An 18859-nucleotide genomic window follows, 5' to 3' on the forward strand; every position below is an offset into this window, starting at 1 on the left:
CTTATAGATTTATTTTTGAAAGACACAGAAACAGTGCAGGTGGGGGAGGGGCAGAGAGAGAGAGAATCCCAAGCCAAGCTCTGTCTGAACATCTGTCTGAAGTCTGAAGTTGTCTGAACTTCCCCTGCAAAAATTTCACTTAAGTGGTGAAAAATGGCTTTTTCTTTACCTGTTTAACAGCTTTATTTATAAATTATGTAACATAAAATCCACACCTTTTTTCAAATTTCCTTCACCTATTTTACCCACCCCCCACTAACCTCTCCTTGGCAACTACCAGTTTGTTCTCTATATTTAAGAATCTGGTTTTTAGGGTTTTTTTCCTTCTACATTCTTTTCTGAAATTCTCTTTCTTAAATTTTGAGTGAAATCATATATTTTCTTTCCCTGATTTATTTCACTTAGCTTTATATACTCTAGATCCATCCTTGTTATTGCAAATGGCACAATTTCATCCTTTTTTATGGCTGAATAATATTCCATTGTATGTATTTACATCTTTATCCATTCATCTTTGAATGGACACTTGAGTTCTTTCCATATCTTAGCTATTGTTAAGTAATGCTGCAATAAACATAGGGGTAGCACATATCTGTTGAAATTAGTATTTTCATTTTTGGAGGGGTAATCCAATTTTGGGGGGTAATCCTCCAATAAGAGGATTAAGGGATCATGTGATAATCCTATTAAATTTTTTTTTTTTTTTTTTTTTTTTTTTTTACAAACTCCATACTGTGTTCCAGAGTGGCTGCACCAGCATACATTCCCATCAACAGTGCACAAGGGATCCTTTGCGTATCCTCACCAACACTAATTTCTTGAAACACTTTCTTACACCATACACAAAAATAAACTCAAAACAAAGACCTAAATGTGAAACCTGAAACCATAAAATTGCTAGAGGAAAACAAACACAAGCAGTTATCTGTTTGACATCATCTCAGAAACATTTTTCTAGATACATCTCCGTTGGTAAGGGAAACAAAAGCAAAATTAAACTACTGGGACTACACCAAGATAAAGACCTTTTGCACAACAAAGGAAATCATCAACAAAATAAAAAGAACCTACAGAATGGGAGAGGATATTTGCAAACAATATACCCAATTAGGGGTTAATACTCAAAATATATACAGAACTTTTACAAGTCAACGCTAAAAAATAGTAATAATCCAATTAAAAGTGGGCAGAGAACAGGAACTGACATTTTTCCAAAGAAAACCTACAGATGGCCAACACAACAAAAATGTTCAACATCACAAATCAGGGAAATGCATATCAAAGCCATAAGCTTATCACCTCACACCTATCAGAATGGCTAAAATCAAAAGCACAAGAAATAAAATCCACCTATTTTAAGGGACAACTCAAGGCTTTTTAACAAATTTATAATTTTGCAATCCAGTTTCCTTCATCTTTTTTTAAAAGGCTAATAAGCAAAACAAGCCCTCTTTTTCCTTTCCCTGTTATGTGAATTTTTAAATAAACTCCTAAAAATGTCATTCTCTGTCAATTAATTGAGGATTAACATTTAATGAAAGTTCTCTAATTATCTTCAATTTCAAGATAATAACTTCCACGATGTAGAAAAAAATCTGTATTTTCTTTTCCCTTAGTCACACCACCTGAATTTTGTTTTCAGTAGCAGAGAACTTCATGAAGCTAGATGTTGGCTGTTACTGCAGTAATTGCTTTCACATTTTCCTGGGAAACTAAACTTGTTCAGTTAGAAAGGTTCTCAGAAAGGATCTCTCCTTATCTTCCAATAAAAACTTTATGCATAATGCATGAAAATTTGTGTTGGCAGGAGGATTTTGCAAAGAACCCTGAAATTTCATACTTCTAAGAAGCCTCTATCCAAATAAATTAGGTGAAAGATTATTTAAGCAAGAATATAAGCAAAACCAACAATTTGTACAATTTTAAAAAAAGGATTACTTTTTTGATAATAATCAATGCAACAAATAAATAGAATATGTGCCATCACTCTGAAACACATTTAAAAAGCTATAAGTGCTACAGATAAAACTCAGTCAACATTTACTGAGCACCTAAAACATGCCATTATATTTTCTTGGGCACAGGGATTATTGCCAAAACAAATAAAGCACAGTCACTATATTCAAGGAATTTACACACCAGTACATGAGACATACAAGAAGACAACATGTTACTTAATAGATGCTATTATAAACATATGTACAAGTAACTACTGATGCACCTTAGAAGAAACTATAACATAATGCCTTCCACGAAACTGGTTATTAGATTAACAGAAAAAAGAAATCCACTGGAAAAAGGAAATGTAAAATGCAGAAGAAAACAAAGAGCTCCTAGAAACTGAAATCTGGGTTAGGGTGCCTGGGTGGCTCAGTTGGTTAAACGTCCAGCTCTTGGTTTTGGCTTACGTCATGATCTCATGGGTTCAAGCCCCACATCAGGCTCTGTGCTGGCAGTGAAGAGCATGCTTGGGATTCTCTCTCTACCCCCTCCCTCCTCTGCCTCTCCCCCACTCATGCTGTTTCTGTCTCTCCTGAAAGAAAGAAAGAAAGAAAGAAAGAAAGAAAGAAAGAAAGAAAGAAAGAAAGAAAGAAAGAAAGAAAGAAAGAAGGAAGGAAGGAAGGAAGGAAGGAAGGAAGGAAGGAAGGAAAGAAAGAAAGAAAGAAAGAAAGAAAGAGGAAAGGAAGAAAGGAAGGAAGAAAGGAAGGAAGGAAGGAAGGAAGGAAGGAAGGAAGGAAGGAAGGAAGGAAGAAAGAAAGAAAGAAAGAAAGAAAGAAAGAAAGAAAGAAAGAAAGAAAGAAAAAGAGAAATTAAGAAATTGAAATCTAGGGTGCTTGTGGCTCATTAAGCAACTGACTCGATTTCGGTTCAGGTCATGATCTTACAGTTCTTGAGCTGGAGCCTGCATCAGGCACGGTGCTGACACTGGGGAGCCTGCTTGAGATTTTTCTCTCAAAATAAATAAATAAGCTTAAAAAAAGAAAAATCAGGGGCTCCTGGGTGGCTCAATCAGTTAAGCGTTCAACTTTGGCACAGGTCATGATATCAAGGTTCATGAGTTCGAGCCCCAAGTCCAGCTCTGTGCTAACAGCTCAGAGTCTGGAGCCTGCTTTGGATTCTGTGCCTCTCCCCCCGACCCCCACTCATGCTCTCTCTCTCTTTCTCAAAAATAAACTTTAAGAAAAATTGTTTTTAAAAAATAAAATTTTTAAAAATAATAGAAATCTGATTTTTTTTTTTAATGTTTATTTATTTTTGAGAGACACAGAGACAGAACGTGAGTGGGTTGGGGCAGACAGAGAGGGAGGCACAGAATCTGAAGCAGGCTCCAGCTCCAAGCTGTCAGCACAGAGCTTGACATGGGGCTCAAACTCACAAACCGTTGAGATCATGACCTGAGCTGAAGTCGGGACGCTCAACAGACTGAAGAAACCATAACATGGTTGTAATCATGACTGTAATAAAAACTTCAGTAAGTGGGGCCCCTGAGTGGCTCAGTCAGTTAAGCATCGGACTTCGGATCCGGTCACGATCTCACAGTTGTGAGCTGGAGCCCCGCATCAGGCTCTGTGCTGACAGCTGAGAGCGTGGAGCCTGCTTCGGATTCTGTATCTCCCTCTCTCTCTGCCTCTCCCCTACTTGTTCTCTCTCTCTCTCTCTCTCTCTCTCAAAAATAAATAAAATGTAAAAAAAAAAAAAAAAAAAAAAGCCTTCAGTAAGTTAGATATTAAATCAAGAAAACCTCATGTAAAGTAGAGCAAAAAGATAATGACAGGGAAAAAAAAAAAAAAAAGACCATATAAAACAATCCAGGAGATTGAACATCCAACAGAAAACCTTAAGTGGAAAATTTACCAGAATAATACTAAATATTTTCCTACAACTAAAGAACATGAATTTGATTGAAAAAACACAGCACACAACAATGAGAACCACACCAAAGCTTATCAATGTGAAATTTCATAACATGAGAAATGAACAAAAGATGTTAAGAGCATCAAAGGACCACGAATCAAAAGGACATCAAACTTCTCAAGGTGGGGGTTGGGGGGGACTGGCAGGCTCAGTCCCTAGAGCATGAGACTTTTGATCTTGGGGTTGTTAGTGCCTACACTGGGCACAGAGCTTACTAAAAAAAACCTCTGGGAATGCAAGCTGGTGCAGCCACTCTGGAAAACAGTATGGAGGTTCCTCAAAAAACTAAAAATAGAACTACCCTATGACCCAGCAATTGCACTACTAGGCATTTATCCATGGGATACAGGTGTGCTGTTTCGAAGGGACACATGCACCCCCATGTTGACAGCAGCACTATCAACAATAGCCAAAGTATGGAAAGAGCCCAAATGTCCATCGATGGATGAAAGGATAAAGATGTGGTATATATATATATATATACACACACACACACACACACACACACACACACACACACACAATGGAGTATTACTCGGCAATCAAAAAGAATGTAATCTTGCCATTTGCAACTACGTGGATGGAACTGGAGCGTATTATGCTAAGTGAAATCAGTCAGTCAGAGAAAGACAAAAATCATATGACTTCACTCATATGAGGACTTTAAAAGACAAAACAAATGAACATAAGAGAAGGGAAACAAAAATAATATAAAAACAGGGAGGGGGACACAACAGAAGAGACTCATAAATATGGAGAACAAACTGAGGGTTACTGGAGGAGTTGCTGGAGGGGTTGTGGGAGGGAGGGATGGGCTAAACGGGTAAGGGGCATTAAGGAATCTACTCCTGAAATCATTGTTGCACTATATGCTAATTTGGATGTAAATTTTTAAAAATAAAAAATAAAATTAAAAAAAAAAACAACCTTCTCAACAGGTAACTGGAACACAAGGACACGTTTTCAAGCAAAGAACTCTATACCCAACCAAATATATAAAGCAGGAGGATATAACAAAGTTACTTTTCACCACGCAAGAAGAAAACTAAGGGTTGAAAAGGGCAAAGCAAGTTGAAAGGACACTACTATTTCCATCAGAAGTGATTTTAATATTCCAAAATTCTACGTACCATACATTCTTTCTGAGGGAACAAAAAGATGTACTTGACCAAAAAAAAGAGAACACAAAGCAATAGAGACAACTTAAGATACAGGAAATAGGAGGACCTATATAAAACAATGTTAAATGCAGAGTCAGCAGGATGACAGCAAAGTGAAATCCCAAACCTTTACAGTCTCAGAGAACAACTAGTTCAGATTGACAAAGGCAGACAAGAGCAACTCAAGATAGTATTCAGGAGACAAAAAAAATTTTACGTTAATTAGATGAAGTGTGCATGTCTAAGTGAGAAATTTCAAGTTTAACTTAAGAATTTGAAAAGAATTGGGGCGCCTGGGTGGCTCAGTTGGTTGAGCGTCCGACTTCAGCTCAGGTCATGATCTCACGGTTCGTGAGTTCGAGGCCACGTCGGGTTCTGTGCTGACAGCTCGGAGCCTGGAGCCTGCTTCGGACTCTGTGTCTCCCTCTCACTCTGCCCCTCCCCTGCTCATGCTCTGTCTCCCTCTACCTCAAAAATAAATAAAAACATTAGAAAAATAAAAAATAAATTTTAAAAAGAATTTGAAAAGAATTACCACTAGGCATATAGAAAACTAAGGGAAAGAAAAAATATGGCAACAATTACTAAAAAACAAAATTATACAAGAAAATGTGTTTATGATACACTATTTGGCTAAACAGTATAGAAAATTTATATCACAGCATTAAAAATGGATATTTTTGTGACGACTGTACTGACGGGAAGAAAAACTGAAAGACTTGGATAACATGTAAATATGATAATTAGTTGGCACTGCATATGATTTAGACAGAGACAGATATCACTAGAAATGACTAAGGGAAAAATCAAATTTCCTTTAAGAAGAACTGTAGGGGGTGAAGAGGAATGAAGCAAGAGAGTGTCTTTTTCACCATGTGGTTTTATTTAAGCTTTTTAAATTATGTGTATATACTTATCATATAATGAACTTATCTGGTCTTCATCCAGTGTTCCTAACATAGAGTTTCTATAAAACCCTTGGAAATTCCTAAGTGATAGAAGTGTCTTTGCTAGGGGAGCCTATGTGGCTCAGTCAGTCAAGCACTCAACTTGATTTCCACTCGGGTCATGATCACACAGTCCAGGGATGGAGCCCCACATCCCACATCAGATGCTCTGGGCATGGAGCCTTTTTAAGATTCTTTCTCTCTCCCTCTCTCCCTCTGCCCCTCCCCATGCATGGGTGTGGGCACTCTATTCTTTCTCTTAAAAAAAATAAATAAATAAAAGTGTCTGTATTATTCATGAGCCCACTGGATCACACTTAAGACTACGCTAATGAGGTAACACAACAGTGAGGTCCTATAAAGCTTCATGATGGGGACTGGTCACTAGAAGGACCCACCCTGTGATTAGAGGATTGGGGCTACAAAGCAACCTGACCTGCAGGGAGGGGAAGGGCGCTGGAGAGATTAAGTTCAATCACCTGGCCAGTGACTTAGTCCACACCTACTTGAAACCTTAACAAAAGCGGACACCAAAACTCAAAGGCGTTTCCTAGTTGGTGAACACTTCCATATGCCAGGAGGGTGACACACCCTACAGGTCTCCTGGGGAGAGAGCATGGAGGCTCTACATTTGAGACCCTCCTGACCTCACTCTCTATCTCTTCATATGAATGATTCTAATCTGCATCCTTTATAATAAACTGCTGTCATAAATACAGTCCTTTCCTGAGTTCTGTGGAGTTATTCTAGGGAATTAGTAAGCCTGAGGGTGTTCATGAGAACCTCTGAATTTGCAGCCAAATGTTAAGAAGTCCAAGTAACTTGGAGACACCACTTAAGGCAGCTATCTGAAGTAGGGGCAGTCTTCTAGGGGACCATGTCTTCAAACTTGTGGAAACTAATACCAGCTCAGTTGTTAATGTCAGAACTAAACTGCAGACTGTAATAGTTGGGGTTGAAACAAAATAATACTATTTTTACTTAATATTTTCTTTTAAGGCAATCAGTAGACTCTGAAGAGTTAAACTGAGAAGTAACAGTATCCAATTACTTTTAAAAAATTGAAAGTCTGACAAATAAGGGCAAAACTGGAGGGAAAGGCATTCCAACATTTATAAGAATAATGTCTGCAATAGAGACAAAATAATAAACACATCAAAGCAGGTAAGAACAGTGACTAATTTTTTTAAAAGGTGGAGTAGAGTAGGACCCTAGGTGGAATCTAAAAGTCAGGCAACTACCATTACAAAGCTATACTAATTAAAACAACATGGGTTTTGCCAAAGGGTAAACAAACTAATCAAAGGGGAAAAATGGTGTCCAAGAAAAAACTCTCACATCTATGATCACCAGAGGAATCCCAATGGCTGGTAAGTATATAAAAAGATGATCAACTTTACCAACTTAGCAAAATGCAAATTAAAACCCCAATGCTCCAGCTTTCACCACTTCTAAATATAGTACTAGAACTTCTAGCTACAGCAATTAGGCAAGAAAGAGAAATAATATACATTCAATTTGGAAAAGAAATAAAGCTATGTCAATTCATAGATAACATGATCTTATATATAGAAAACTCTAAAAAATACACACATAGCAAGAAAATAAATTCGGCAAAGCAAAGGATACAAAAATCAACATGTAAGAATGAATACGTTTTTATACTGAGCAATACACAATATAAAACACAGCAATTTCCTTTTCAAAAAGGAAATTAAGAAAACCATTCTATTTGCAATACAATCAAAAAGGATAAAATACAGGGGCGCCTGTGTGGCTGAGTTGGCTAAGCTTCTGACTTTGACCCAGGTCAGGATCTCATGGTTCCATGAGTTCAAGCCCAGCATCGAGCTCTCTGCTGTCAGCACAGAGCCCACTTCAGATCCTCTGCTGCCCTCTATGCCCATCCCCTGTGCTCTTCTCTCAAAACTAAATAAACATTTAAAAAAAAAAAAAAGCAAGAGTAAAATATGTAGGAATAGATTTAACCAAGGAAGCAAAGACTTTTTTACATTAAAAAGTATACAGTATTGCTGAAAGAAATTAAAGACCTAAACAGAGGGGTGCCTGGGTGGCTCAGTCAGTTAAGCCTAAGACTTTTTCTGCTCAGGTCTTGATCTCATGGTTCATGGGTTCGAGACCCACTTCAGGCCTGTGCTGACAGCTTAGAGCCTGGAGCCTTCTTTGGATTCTGTGTCTCCCTCTCTCTCTGCCCTTCGTCTGCCTCTCAAAAATAAACATTAAAAAAATTAAAAGTGACCTGAATGGAAAGGTATCCCATGTCCATGGACTGGAAAACATAACACTTTTAAGGTAACAACACTACCCAAAGCAACATACAGTTATAGTGTTAACAGTTACCAAAAACACAATGGTCTTTTTTGTAGAAGCTGAATTTCACACAGCATTTCCAGGGATCTCAAATAGCCAAAACAAGCTTGAAAAAAAAGAACCAAGTTGGGAAACATACTTCTCTATTTCAAAGCATACCACAAAAATTACAATAATCAGGGGCACCTGGGAGGCTCAGCTGGTTAAGCATCCAGCTCTTGACTCTGGATTTCAGCTGAAGTCATGATCTCACAGTTCATGAGATCAAGCCCCACACTGGTTTCTGTGCTGAGAGTGGAACCTACTTAAGATTCTCTCTCTCCTCTCTCAAACTAAATAAAAATGAACTTTAAAAATTTTTTACTTAAATAAAAAAAGGTGAATTGAGGGCAAACTGTTCAAATTCATTTTTAATTGTGTTGGGTGATTATGATTAGACTATGGTTGGAAAATCAGTTATTATAGACAGCATTCACTAGTTACAACTATAAAAATACCACAGTGATAAGCAAAAACTGAAAAGAACTTTCCCTTGATAGAAAAAAACAAGACTTGGGGCACCTGGGTGGCGCAGTCAGTTAAGCATCCTACTTTGGCTCAGGTCATGATCTCATGATTCTTGAGTTCAAGCCCCATGTCAGGCTCTGTGCTGACAGCTCAGAGCCTGGAGCCTGCTTCAGATTCTGTCTCCCTCTCTCTCTCTGCCTCTCCCCCACTCATGCTCTCTTTCTCTCTCAAGAATGAACATTTTAAAAAGCTTTTTTTTAAAAAAGAAAAAACAAAACTGTAAATTGAGTAGCATTCACTCCAACAACAATTCTTAGAAAACACAAAGCACTGACTTGTCCATAAACAAGTCAAGGGAAACTCATGAACATGGGGATTCCAAACTCAAAGAATAGTAATTGTTAATAGGATTTGTATTCAGTGAGAAAGGGAAGGTAAAGGAAAAATACTGAGCTGGGATTTATTTCTGCCAAACTTGTGCTCCAACATTCCAAATAAGGCAAGTTTCTGGGTTTTAGTTCCACATGTTAGGAAGCTTGGAAGTTGCCACTATGTCCTAAACAAGTAAAATGCTAAACAGACTGAATAAATCAACTCTTTTTGGACCCATAAGAGAGGTGAAGACACAGTGGCAAACTACTGAGATAGGTGAATACAGGGGGTCAGGGCTTTAGAACAGACTGACAAGTAAAAACCATTTTGGGAACCAGCGCTGGAGTAGAAAAACCCTAATTATAACCAACAAATTGCTAGAGGCTCAGTGTGAACAAATATGAAAGTTAAAAACCCCAGTGGAACTCAGTCACAGAAGGGCCCTCACACTTTTATGAGTTTTACCTCCAGGAGCTAGACCAGGTGCTCACAGTAAATATCCTCTCATGAAAAAAAGAAAACCCAGCAGTGCAGGGGGAAGCACTCTGTACCTAACAATAAGGCCTGACCTCTAAAGAAACTAGTTAAACCAGAGCCTAACCTACTAAGTTTTTATTAGAGCCTAACTGACCTGGGAGAATAGAAACACCCAAAAACTGCTACTTTTTTTTTTTTCAACGTTTTTTATTTATTTTTGGGACAGAGAGAGACAGAGCATGAACGGGGGAGGGGCAGAGAGAGAGGGAGACACAGAATCGTAAACAGGCTCCAGGCTCCGAGCCATCAGCCCAGAGCCTGACGGAGGGCTCGAACTCACGGACCGCGAGATCGTGACCTGGCTGAAGTCGGACGCTTAACCGACTGCGCCACCCAGGTGCCCCAAAAACTGCTACTTTAAAAAGATCAATAAAATCAGTAAGCCCTTAGCCAGACTAATAAGAAAAAATAAAAAGAGAAAACAAATTACTACAATCAGAAATATACAATGTGATAATAAGAGAGTATATCACTACAGATACCATGGACATCAAGAAAATAATAAAGGATACTCTGACCACAAATTGGACAAACTAGATGAAAACAGACCAATTCCTTGAAAAAAAAACAATCTGCCAAAACTCACACAAGAAATAGGCAATCAGAATAGGCCTCTATTAAAGAAACTGAATCAATAACCTTCCAAAACAGAAAGCACCAGGCCCAGATGGATTCACTTGTGAATTTTCCCAATTACGGGAGCAATTAAATCAATTCTCTAAAGGCTCTTCCAGATGATATATAGAGGGAATAATTCTAACTCGTTCTCTGAGGCCAACATTACCCTAATACCAAAACCAGACAAAGACATTCTAAGAAAATGACAGATCATCATCTCTCATGAACAGACGCAAAAATCTTTAACAAAATAGCAAAATGAATCCAACAACATATAAGAATTATACATCATAAGCAAATGGGATGTATCCCAGGCACACAAGGCTGATTCAACATTTGAAAATCAATTAATGTAATCCATCGCAACAGACTTAAAAAGAAAATTCAGATGACCGTATCAGTAAGATTGAAAACAAGCATCTGATCAAATCCACCACCCATTTATGATTAAAAACTGAGTAAACTAAAATTAGAAGGAAATTTTCTCAACTTTGTTAAGAATATCCATTAAACAATTAAAGCTAACATCATATGAAATATGAGAAACTAGAACCTTTCCCAAGTTCAAGGATACCTCCTCTCACACTTCAACATCATACTGGAAATCCTACCTAGTACAATAAAACAAGAAATGAAAATGAAATATAGACTGGCTGGGGAGAAAGAAAGAAAACTGCCTTGGTGTGCCTGGGTGGCTCAATCGGTTTAGTGTCCGAGTTCGACTCAGGTCATGATCTCACAGTTCGTGGGTTCGAACCCCACATCGGGCTCTGTGCTGACAACTCAGAGCCTGGATCCGGCTTCAGATTCTGTCTCCCTCTTTCTCTGCCCCTCCCTGGCTCACACTCTGTCTCTCTCACTCTTTCTCAAAAATAAACATTAAAAAAAAAATTTTTTTAATAAAGAAAACTGCCTTTGTTCACAAATAACATGATCATCTAGGTAGGAAATCCAAAAGGTTAACAAAAAACTTCTGTAATTACTAAGCTATTATAGCAAGGTTGCAGAATACAAGGTTAATATACAAAAGAGTACTCTCCTATATACCAGCAATGAACATGTGGATTTGAACTTTAAAAGAATTTGGGGTGCCTGGGTGGCTCAGTCAGTTAAGTGTCCAACTCTTGGTTTCAGTTCAGGTCATGATCCCAGGGTACTAGGACTGGGCCCCATGTGGGACTCAGCACTGACAGCACAGGGCCTGCTTGGGATTCACTCACACTCTCTCTCTCTCTCCCTCTCTCTTTCTCTCTGCCCCTCCACCACTCACTCACGCTCTCACTTTCAAAATAAACTTCAATAAATAAATGAAAATAAACTTTTTAATAAATAAAACAGAATAGACCCCCATAAGTGTGGTCACCCAATCTTTGTTAAAGGAGCAAAAAACACCACAAAAGAGCAAAGATCATCTTCTCAACAAATGGTACAGAAATGGCAGGACAAATTTATAAAAAAAAAAAAAAAAGAAAGAAAAAAAAAGGGCGCCTGGGTGGCGCAGTCGGTTAAGCGTCCGACTTCAGCCAGGTCATGATCTCGCGGTCCGTGAGTTCGAGCCCCGCGTCAGGCTCTGGGCTGATGGCTCGAAGCCTGGAGCCTGTTTCCGATTCTGTGTCTCCCTCTCTCTCTGCCCCTCCCCCGTTCATGCTCAGTCTCTCTCTGTCCCAAAAATAAATAAAAAACGTTGAAAAAAAAAATTTATAAAAAAAAAAAAAAAGAAATGGCAGGACATCCACATGCAAAAAACTGAATCTACACAGACCTTCCACCATTCACAAAAAATAAGTTAAAATGGATCATGAACTGAAATATAAAACACAAAACTGTAAGATTTCTCAAAGATATCATTGGAGGAAGCCTACAGGACCTTTGGTATGATAATGACATTTTAAATACAACACCAAAGGCAAGATCTGTGAAAAACATAATTGATAGGCTGAATTTCATAAAATAAGAAAACTCCTAAAAAATAAAAAAACTACTCTGCGAAAGACAATTATCAAGAGGATAAAAAAAAAAACAAGCCACAGAATGGGAGAATATATTTGCAAAACTCACATTTGATAAAGGACTGCTTTTCCAAAATATACAAAAAACTCCTAAAACTTAAGAAAATGTCTAATTTTAAAATGGACTACAAGTGCGCCTGGGTGGCTCAGTCGGTTAAGCATCCAACTCTGGCTCTGGTCATGAGCTCACAGTTCATGGGTTCAAGCTCCACATTGGGCTCTGTGCTGACAGCTCAGAGCCTGGACACTGCTTTGGATTCTTTGTCTCCCTCTCTCTGCCCCTCCCCTGTTCACACTCTGTCTCTGTCTCTCAAAAAATGAACAAATGCTTAAAAAAAAAAAAAAAAAAAAAGGTTAAAACAGGCTATAGACCTTAACATACACCTCACCAAAGAAGACATACAGATGGCAAGTTAAGTGTATAAAAAGACATACACTATAGGTCATCAGAGAATTACAAATTAAGATAATGAGATACCACTATACACCTATTAGGATTGCCAAAATCCAGGGACGCCTGGGCCTCATGTTGGGTGTAGAGATTACTAAAAAATAAAGTATTTTTTAAAAAAACATAAAACAAGGGTGCTTGGGTGGCTCAGTCGGTTGAGTGTCAGACTTCGGCTGAGGTCATGATCTTGCAGTCTGTGAGTTCAAGCCCCACATTGGCCTCTGTGCTGACAGCTCAGAGCCTGGAGTCTCCTTTGGATTCTGTGTCTCCCTCTCTCTCTGCCCCTCCCCTGCTCGCGCAAGCGCGCGCTCTCTCTCTCTCTCTCTCTCTCTCTCAAAAGTAAACGTTAAAAATAATAAATTAAAAATAAAATATAAAAAATAAAAAAAAATCCTAAGCCTAAAAATTCTCAAACTCTAAATCTAAATGAGCAAAAGATTCCCGTTGTGAAATACCATCTAATTTGCCTATAATTCTAAATCCTGAACCCAACTGATACTCGTTACAAAAAAATAAGCTGTCTCTTCACAAAATGTAAACACTATGGTATATTTTATAGTAGCTTGCATTTATCAATATCTCAAGTCAGCAGTCCACACAACCAATGTTAAATCCAAAATATTCCTTTTTATCTCTAAAATAGAAAAGCTGTTAACCTACCTTTCAGTAACCTCCTGTTTCAACTGAGGAACTTCACCCAATGCTGAATCAATATCCATGAAGCCGAGAAAGTCCCGTTTTATATTAAGAGAAGCCTTCTCCAAACCCTTGCCTGATGTTTCATGACCCCTTGATAAAGGATCTGAATCTGTTAGCTGTACCTCTGACCCCTCACCTTCTATAAGACGGACCCGCTGACCAGGAGAACTGGGAACACTATTACCTTCCTGGTCAGAGCTGTTCTTTTGTTTTCCATCTCTCTGGGGCTTACTATTCAGCCCATCATCCCGGAACCCTTTAGCAAATGGATTGTAATCTATTTTCAGCTGGGTAATCTGAATGTTCTGATAAGCTGTTACTGCAAAGAATTCAGTCTGTGGGAAGGTAAAAGTATGGACACCAGGGCCATTTAATTGTATCACTTCAGTAGCCTTTTCTGCAGGCACCAAATGAAGTCTTGGCAGGTAGCGATGCATAGAGTGCAAGATGATATGCCCTTCTTGGTCCAGTGTGTTGTTGGTAAGTTTAAGTTTATAGAAAGATACTGGTTGATGCATCCAATAATGACCTGTGGAGGGAGATTCTGGGTGAATAAAAACCCTCCCCAAAACATGGGGCTCAGCCTTCCCACTTGGTTCCCACCAGCGACCATTCCACTTATAACGATGATTATCCACAGGAGATATATCCATGACAAGAATATACTTCATATTTGAATCTAAACCTGTTATCCAGTAACGACAGTATGGAAACATGCGTCTTCCCTGCTTGGTCAGAATCATCTCTGTGCTTCGATGATAGAATTCATTCCACATACTATTGTTATCCAAGGTGACAGTGATTCCTCCCACAGTACAATCAGCTGGAAGGCAAATCTTCCCTTTAGATTTTCCTGGTGATGACACACTGCTAGCCAAAGCACAGGCATCCCGATTAGTAACCAAAATTCCTTGATCAGTTTTGCCATTTCCTGGCTGTTTTAGGATGACAAAGAAGGTAGGTGCTGCTCCTGCCACTGTACCACCATCTTGATTAGCCAATAGAATCTGCTGTTTCTCCTCCATGATTCCAGTGGGAAACTCAGTAGTAAGATAATTGTAGTCACCACATAGTCACAGCAGACTTCCCAGCCTACAAAACAAACAAAACAAAAAAACAAAACAAAAGCACTTTAATCAAGTAAATGTTTATTTAGTTAAAAATACAAGAATTATGCTATCCCCAAAACATATTCCTAAACTCTTTGAAGACTTTGGTTCTGCCTTTCTATCAATGTAATGACATTCACTTTGGATTATTAAATTATCTTTTTAAAATTCATTTTAATGTAATTACAGTTGACCCTGGAACAACTCAGGGATTAGGACCACCGACCTCCCCTTCCTGCATGCACAGGTGAAAATCTATATGGGGGTGCCTAGGTGGCTCAGTCAGTTAAGCATCCACCTTTGGCTCAGGTCATGATTTCACAGTTTGTGGGTTCAAGCCCCACATCAGGCTCTCTGCTATCAGTGTGGAGCCTGCTTCGGATCCTCTATCCCCCTCTTACTTTCCCCCTCCCCCGCTTGCACTCTCACTCTCTCTCTCTAAAAAATAAATTAAAAACGTTAAAAAAAAATAATAAAAGAAAACTTGTGTGTAACTTCTGACTCCTCAAAAACTCAATCACTAATAAACCATGGTTGACAGAAGGCTTACCATAATATAAACAATTGATTAATATATTTTGTATATGTATTATATACTGCACTCTTACAATAAAACTAGAGAAAAACTAATCATAAAAGATAGAAAAGACATTTGCAGTACTGTATTATATCAAAAAGTGTACAAAAGAAAATACCTGTGAAAACGTAATGTCAGAATAAGAGACATACATAATTAAAACCATCCTGACACTTTTTTTACCCCATCACACCAGCAAAAGTCAAAATTTGGTAGAGGTGTTGGAAAGGGTATAAATCAACCAGCATTCTCATCTAACCAGATGCTGAGACTGTAAAACAACATAATCTCTATGATACAGGGCAACATGAAAATATCAAAACTACAGGGGTGCTTGGGTGGCTCAGTAAGTTGAGCATCCGACTTCAGCTCAGGTCATGATCTCACAGCTCATGAGTTCGAGCCCCATGTCGAGCTCTGTGCTGACAGCTCAGAGCCTGGAGCCTGCTTCACATTCTATGTCTCCCTCTCTCTCTGCCCCAACCCACTCACATTCTGCCTCCGTCTCTCTCAAAAATAAACATTAAATAAACAAATAAACATAAAATAAACAATGTATAAGTTTTATGGACTCCTACTCTACAAGATATATTAAGGGCAAAATGTTCCAAAGAATTATAGGTTATGTTACACTTCTTGATAAAATTAAAAACAAAAAGCTAAAGAAAGAATAGAGTATGTATTTGCTTCACACATACCTACTATTTATACAGATAGGAAAAGAACTAGTGTTGGCTATATCAAGGGAAAACTGGGTGGGTGGGAATACTGTAACACTGTAAATTTTTTACCTTGTGAACATACAATATATTTGAAAAATAATTAAAATTAGTCCTTATTTAACTAAAATCCCACATATAAGGGGGCACCTGGGTGGCTCAGTCAGTTAAGTGTCTGACTTCAGCTCATGATCTCACAGTTCGTGGGTTCAGGCCCCGTATCAGGCTCTGTGCTGACAGTTCAGAGCAGGGAGCCTGCTTCATATTGTCTGTTATTATTATTAAATAAGTGAATAAACAAAGAAACATTAAAAAAAATGAAACAAAATAAAATCCCACACATATGATTTCATTTATATGTAATGTCTAAAGCAAGCAAATCTGCAGAGATGAAAAGTAGATTAGTGGTTGCCAGGGGAAGGAGAGAGGGATAACTGGGACAACTGCTAATGGGTATGGGGTTTCTATTGGGGGTGACAGAAATGTTCAGTAACTAAAAATCTGTGAAGTGTACCCTTTAAAATGGTGAAATTTTATGTTACGTGATTTATATCTCAATAAAAAGTTATACAGAAATGTCAGGTTGTTAAATTCAACTGATGTGTTCAATTACCTAAATATTCTACAAGATATAAAGTTATCTCTAATTAGCATTTACACAAAAAAGAAAGATGCTACATCACTACTCCTGCGTAAGTGGGTCAGTAATCTTAATTAATCAAATCAGCCTTTTATTGATGCTACTCACTTTAATTAAAAAGTCTAATTTTATCTTTCATCAGAGCTACTGACAAGCAGCAAAATCATATGATCTGAACTTTACCTCTTTTTAGAGAACTGGCCACATGACCAAAAAACTTAAAATATTCACAATTAGCCTAAGGATAATAGATATTTTAAAAGTCAAGACTTCAAAAAGGTTGGCTACTGTTTCCTATTATGGCTAAATATAAAAATAGAATCCCACTTCCTTACACTAAAGCACTAATACCCAGGAAAGATGAAAAAACAATTTCTTCTCTCATTTAGAGCTAATTTTTTTAAGAGAGAAAATTTAGGGTGATTCTTTTCAAAAGCTGCCTCAGGCTTAAGGCAATTAAGTTCACTGGTTTCCTAAAACTAGTAAGTTTAGGCAGCATCAGAGATTGATAAAGCAAAATTAAAATAGACCTACAAGTAAAAAATAAGGGGACTATAAAATTAATAAAGCTTAGGGGCGCCTAGGTGGCCTAGTAGGTTAAGCATCCAACTTTATTTCAGCTCAGGTCATGATCTCACGGTTCATGAGTTCGAGCCTCACATCAGACTCCAGGCGCTGACAATGTGGAGCTTGCTTACGATTCTTCTCTCTCTCTCTCTCTCTCTCTCTCTCTCTCTCTCTCTCTCTCCCTCCCTCCCTCCACCCCTCTCCCTCTCCATCTCTCTGTGCCCAACCCCCACCCCTGCACTCTCTCTCAAAATAAATAAACGTTAAAAAGTAAGGCTTAGAAAATTCACAAAAACTAATACCTCTACAAAAGCATATAATTCAAACTGCAAATTCCTATACTTAGTTGATAACGTTCAAAGTTTTTGTTTTTACAAACCACCATTTTTGTGAGCAATTATGTAAAACATTCTTAAGTACATTTACTTAATACAACTAAGAACTTAGTGGCAAAGAACTACCTAAACATCTTTTTAGATATTCCAAACCTATGAGTATTAAAAAGGGTTTAGAATTTCTTACACATTACCGTCTATAATACTAAAATTAAAATCTTGGTTTTCAGATTACAGGTAAAACTAGGGCAAAGAAGTTTTAACTAGTGCTTTAAAAAAGCATTCTTAAAAATCTATGACACGTCAAATATTCAACTGACAGAAATCCCATTTAGTGTTACAGGATGCATTGAAGTAAATTTTATGCTAACTTCACATAAACACATTTCAGATTTTTCCTTTTGCCTAAACAACAAAAAAAAAAATTAAGTACAGAAAAGTCAGCCTGCCCTATTTCAACTCTGTGCACAGATAATATAATTTTTTAATGTAAAAATGTGTATGAAAACAGGAAAAATAATTTTCAGACTTAGTGATTTGTCCAAATTGTTTCTTGAAAAAACCTTCCAATCAAAGTATTCCATGGGTTAGTTAAAATGCATTAAAAAACCAAAGACCTACTTTATGACCAAAACAATCTCCGTATTTATTTATTTATTTATTTATTTATTTACTTATTTATTTTGCTATACACTGCTACTGATATGGGAGAAAGGAATTGAGTTCTTACTCCATACCAATCTTTTTTTTGTTTTCTAGGTAGGCTTCATGCCCAGGGATGAGTCCAATGAGGAGCCTGAACTCAAGACCCTAAGATCAAGATCTGAGATCAGACCAAGAGCCTGGACACCTAACTAGCTGGGCCACCCAAGTGCCCCTCCATACCAGACTCCCAATATAAGCATGCCTATTCTTCTGGGATACTATATAGGATCTTATAATCAAAGGATAGTCAATTCAATATATTCAGCTATTTCAGACACATATATAACACTCTAAGGCTTTAACCAACTACAAAAATCAAATGTACTTTAGGAAGGATCAGGTTACTCATGCAGAAATAAATCTATTCCCAGCAAGATTTTTAAAATACCTTATATCTGGCTCTCTAAACGCTTTAAGGAAAAGAATTACAAAAAACAAAACAAAACAAAACAAAACCTCAGTTCAACTTTTCAATATCAAGCATTTATCTACGTAATAAAATTGTAATAACGAGCCCAGGAAGTAAGTTTAGTTGTGGATGGCAAATACTCTAACATTCTGAATAAGTCCCATCAGAACACACACACACACACACAAGCTTTCAGAGGGAATGTTGTTTTCAGGTAAGTAATGTGGCAAGGGCCATAAACAAACTGTTACA

At 37.7% G+C, this 18859-nt stretch overlaps 1 protein-coding gene across 16 annotated transcripts in view; it reads right to left on the bottom strand.

The window, feature by feature from the left end:
• The window catches only part of MGA (MAX dimerization protein MGA), a 168146-nt gene that overhangs the window by 81130 nt on the left and 68157 nt on the right, over positions 1 to 18859 (bottom strand). For all 16 annotated transcript variants that reach the window (XM_058738104.1, XM_058738102.1, XM_058738105.1 and 13 more), the window contains exon 2: positions 13508 to 14638. In XM_058738104.1, the coding sequence (XP_058594087.1) occupies positions 13508 to 14571 (1064 nt within the window). In that variant the 5' untranslated portion in view covers positions 14572 to 14638. The remainder of the gene's footprint in view (positions 1 to 13507; positions 14639 to 18859) is intronic.

Source organism: Neofelis nebulosa, chromosome 7 (assembly GCF_028018385.1).
Source record: "Neofelis nebulosa isolate mNeoNeb1 chromosome 7, mNeoNeb1.pri, whole genome shotgun sequence".
NCBI lineage: Eukaryota > Metazoa > Chordata > Mammalia > Carnivora > Felidae > Neofelis > Neofelis nebulosa.